Source organism: Lolium rigidum, chromosome 6 (assembly GCF_022539505.1).
Source record: "Lolium rigidum isolate FL_2022 chromosome 6, APGP_CSIRO_Lrig_0.1, whole genome shotgun sequence".
NCBI lineage: Eukaryota > Viridiplantae > Streptophyta > Magnoliopsida > Poales > Poaceae > Lolium > Lolium rigidum.
Window position 1 is genome coordinate 125,048,640 of NC_061513.1, and position 4,258 is coordinate 125,052,897.

The 4,258-nt window shown below is 48.4% G+C and overlaps 1 protein-coding gene across 1 annotated transcript; it reads left to right on the plus strand.

The window, feature by feature from the left end:
• Positions 1-2,073: 2,073 nt before the first annotated feature.
• Positions 2,074-2,742, plus strand: LOC124660479 (germin-like protein 1-2). The gene has a single exon (XM_047198295.1). The coding sequence runs from the start codon at positions 2,074-2,076 to the stop codon at positions 2,740-2,742; it is 669 nt and encodes a 222-aa protein (XP_047054251.1).
• Positions 2,743-4,258: the final 1,516 nt, after the last annotated feature.

A 4,258-nucleotide genomic window follows, 5' to 3' on the forward strand; every position in this document is an offset into this window, starting at 1 on the left:
GGTATGCCTCTATTTTTACTCACCAATTAGCTACAATAGTTAAGTAATTTCATACATATGTTTGTAGAGTTCATCATACGATTCATCGGATGACGAGTATGATCAAGAGGAAGAGGAGAAAATATCGCTACTATTAGCATACCGCGCCGTTAAGAGGCCAAAATTTGGTGGATCGGTGTTCGGTAGACAGAAGTTCTGGAGAGAAAGGATTGAAGGGCATGAGAAGTTGATGCGGTCGTACTTCAATGAGAATCTGATATTCCCCGAAAGCTATTTTCGTCGGTGTTTCCGGATGAGTCTCAACTTGTTCAAGCACATTGCAACGGAGGTCACCAAATATGATCGCTTCTTTGAGCAAAGGAGGAATGCCGCCGGAGAACTTGGTCATAGCACATATCAAAAGGCGACCGCCTCCTTGCGTATGTTGGCATATGGTATACCGGCGGATCTTGTTGATGATCATTTGGCCATGGGAGAGAGCACTTCTATCTTGTGTGTGAAGCGCTTTGTCGTTGCAATTGTCAATGTATTTGGCTCCACATATTTGAGAGCCCCCAATGCTCAAGACACGGCAAGGCTTTTGGAGATCAACGCCAACCGGGGGTTTCCCGGTATGCTTGGTTCCATTGATTGTATGCATTGGAGTTTGAAGAATTGTCCAGCGGCATGGCATGGACAATTCAAAGGCTACAAGAAGGATGCCACCATAGTACTTGAAGCGGTGGCCGACCAAGAGACTTGGTTATGGCATGCATTCTTTGGAATGCCCGGATCTTGCAATGACATCAATGTTCTTCAACGGTCACCACTAATGACAAGACTTGCAATGCGGGAAGGTCCATTGGTGGAGTTTGAAGCAAATGGCCACAAGTACAACTATGACTACTTCCTCGCCGACGGCATATATCCAAGGTGGCAAACATTTGTGAAGCCGATTATTCAACCAAGAGGTAAGAAGCAAACCCAATTCCATAATGCACAAGCGGCGGCTAGGAAAGATGTAGAGAGAGCATTTGGGATTTTGCAAGCCCAATTTGCCATTGTTAGAGGACCGGCTAGATTTTGGGATCAAGAATGCCTTTGGTATATCATGACCGCGTGTGTCATCGTGCATAACATAATTATAGAGGATGATCACGGAAAAGATGTGGATCATACCCACTACGACTTGATGGGGGTTCCCGTGCAAGTGAGGAGGTCCGCACATAGGATTGCCCGGTTCATTGCCTCATACCATGTCATTCGGTGCAACGACACACATGATGAGCTTCAAAAAGATCTCATGGAAGAATGGTGGAATTGGAATGGACAACAGTAGTTGCATACTTGTTGTATTTGTTTGAAAATTATGTGTTGTATTGTCTCAAAACTATGTTGTATTGTTGTATGTTCGACTTGTTGTATTTGGTGTGAACAATGTATTGTATTTGAATGCTACATTTTATTTTTGAATTTTATATGGTTGTTTGATCATGTTCGATGCATAGTTGTGTTTGTTTGTTGTTTGCGCCACGCCCGCGCGCTGCAAAATAGAGCGTCCGGCGGGGGTGTTTTTTTTGCGCGCCAACACGCGCTGTAAAATGGAGCATCCGGCGGGGGAAAAATCGCTCCGGCGCGCGCCATCAGTTTACAGCGCGGCGGCAGCGTGGTATAGCGCGCCGATTTATACCGCGCCTGTTGGAGATGTTCTAAAACGCGCAGTTCCATCTCACTGACGCGGTGAGACAAAATAAAAAAATATCCTAGCCAACCAAACATGCCCTAGAAGAAACCGTCGCTGCCGGAAATCTGACTGGTACCATCCGATCGAGGCCAAATGGTGTCGTAATTTCGACAGCGACAAAGGGTCACGCAGAGCAACAAATTAAGCCCCGTTTGCGCATTATCATTGGTTCCTCACTAGCTGTCATTCACGCGCTTTACGACCTTGTAAACCGCCTGCAACATCATCAGTCAATCATCCGCCTCTCCGCCCGATCTCTATTTATAGCGAGCGAACCGCGACACACAATCACCACCAGTCCAAGATCAATACATTGCAAGCTACGACTGACACTTGCACCTGATCGATCGATGGCATCGTCTCGCTACGGTATGCTCCAGGTGCTGCTGGTGGTCGCCGCAGCCCTCACCGCGGCGCCGGGCGTCCTCTCGGACCCGCCGCCGCTCCAGGACTTCTGCGTGGCCGACCTGAAGGCCGCGACGGCGGTCGACGGGTTCCCCTGCAAGCCAGCGTCGACCGTCGTGGACGACGACTTCTTCTCCGCGGCCATGGTATCCGGGCCCAGCACCAACAACCCCTTCGGCGTCAACTCCACGCGCGCCACCGTATCCGCCTTCCCGGGCCTGAACACGCTGGGCCTCTCCATCACGCGCACCGACCTCGCGCCGGGCGGCATCAACCCGCCGCACTCGCACCCTCGTGGTTCGGAGCTGGTGCTGGTGCTCAAGGGCGAGGTCATGGTCGGGTTCACGACGGCGACCAACCAGCTCTTCTCCAAGGTGGTGAAGCAGAACGAGCTCTACGTGGTGCCCCGCGGCCTGCAGCACTACCAGCTCAACGTTGGCAAGGGAGACGCCGTGTTCATGGCTATGTTCGACGCCCAGTCGCCGGGCCTGGTGGTGCCGACGCTCGGGCTCTTCGCCACCAAACCGGCGATGCCCATGGAGGTGCTAACCAAGACGTTCCTCATGGGCGAGGACGAGGTTAGCGCAATGAAGTCCAAATTCGTCGGCTTCTGAATCTGACTGAATATTAGTGGTGTTGTAGCGCGGCTCAGCTGCTAATGAGATCCGCTGCTGTACCTGGCTGTACCCTATTCGTTTTGAAGTGTGCGTGTTTGTTGTTGTCCCTGTATCCGACTGATCTTCTCAGAGACTGTTTTAAGGTGGAATCTCCGCGTTCTGTTTTATGTGTCTTTGTGTGCATTACTTTTGTTTGTCCAATCTCTACAGTCTACACTTCTGCAGCATGTCGATCGTATTGAAAATAACCTGTTACGGCTGTATTCTCGCGGATCACAAGCAAGCAAGTTTGTTAAAAATAACTGAAAAAAAAGCCTACACCAAATTGACAAAATTAGTAGTCTTGACATGTGTACTATTCACTATAAAATTTGTCAGAATTTATCTTTTTTGTGTAGCCTAGAATGTAAAATAGTTTGTATTGAGATTTTACAGCATTGTAGTATACATTATTGACTATCTTTAGAATTTTGATTTGGATTTTTTAATATTTTAAAATACAAATTTTGAGTGTTTAAAAATAAAGGGCTACATGTAGCTCGGTCTCCGTTGGAAGTTTTTCCCATGAGCGCCTATATTTTTAGCCAATACAGCTTTATGAGAACATGGTGCGAAGCTTCGCTTTTTTGTTGGCACCATGACCATGAGCCATGTCTAAGTATATATTTTCATACAGTATTGACAGAAATGAAAAAAATTAATTGTTGCTGCAATTGGAACCTTTGAAGTTATGGTGCAGGGTGTGTTACATGCAATTGAAGACTTTTTTTTTGAACAGGGGAAGGGGCCTGGAAAGACCCCGAACATGCTGCATTAATACCAGGCGGTTACAAAGTTTTTTTACAGGACCCTAAAATATTGAAAATTACAACGTAGTCCTGCTTTTTTGCACGAAGGACCTTTGAGAATGAACAAGAAAAGCAATCAGGTCCCTGTAATCTTCTGCCAAGAACAGAGCACCACCGCCAGTCACTGTCTTTTCCACTGGGGATCAAGCCCCTTGGGGAAGAGATGGTGATGAACGTCGATGTTGCTACGGTGAAGGGCCTCCTAGATGGAGGTTGAACGAATGCCAACAAGGGCATCAGGAGAGGCCACCTTCTTGGCCATAAATCATGAAAACAACACATGTCTGATCTTCTCCAAATTGCTGCTTCAAACTTTCCCGATCACCTCCAGACCCACAGTCCAGAGCGCCTCCAAGTTCCTTCTCCAAGCCTCCATGGCTGGCCAGAAGGAGCAGCAAGGCACAAGAACTGTAGAAGAAGAGGGAGCCCGCACAGACCTTATTTGAAGAGGATGAAGTAGATCCCACCATCGCCACATTCGGCTTCCGCCATTGAAGCACCTCCATGGTGCAGAAACACACCACATGGAGCTGGACCTGGTCTGAAAGCTCCAGCTTTGAACCTCCAGTGCGTACCTCATTCCGAGAGATGAACGAGCCCTCCTTCCGCCCTTGCAACGCCATTTGCCAGCGACTAGCAACGAGCAGGAGGAAGCTCATGGCGCA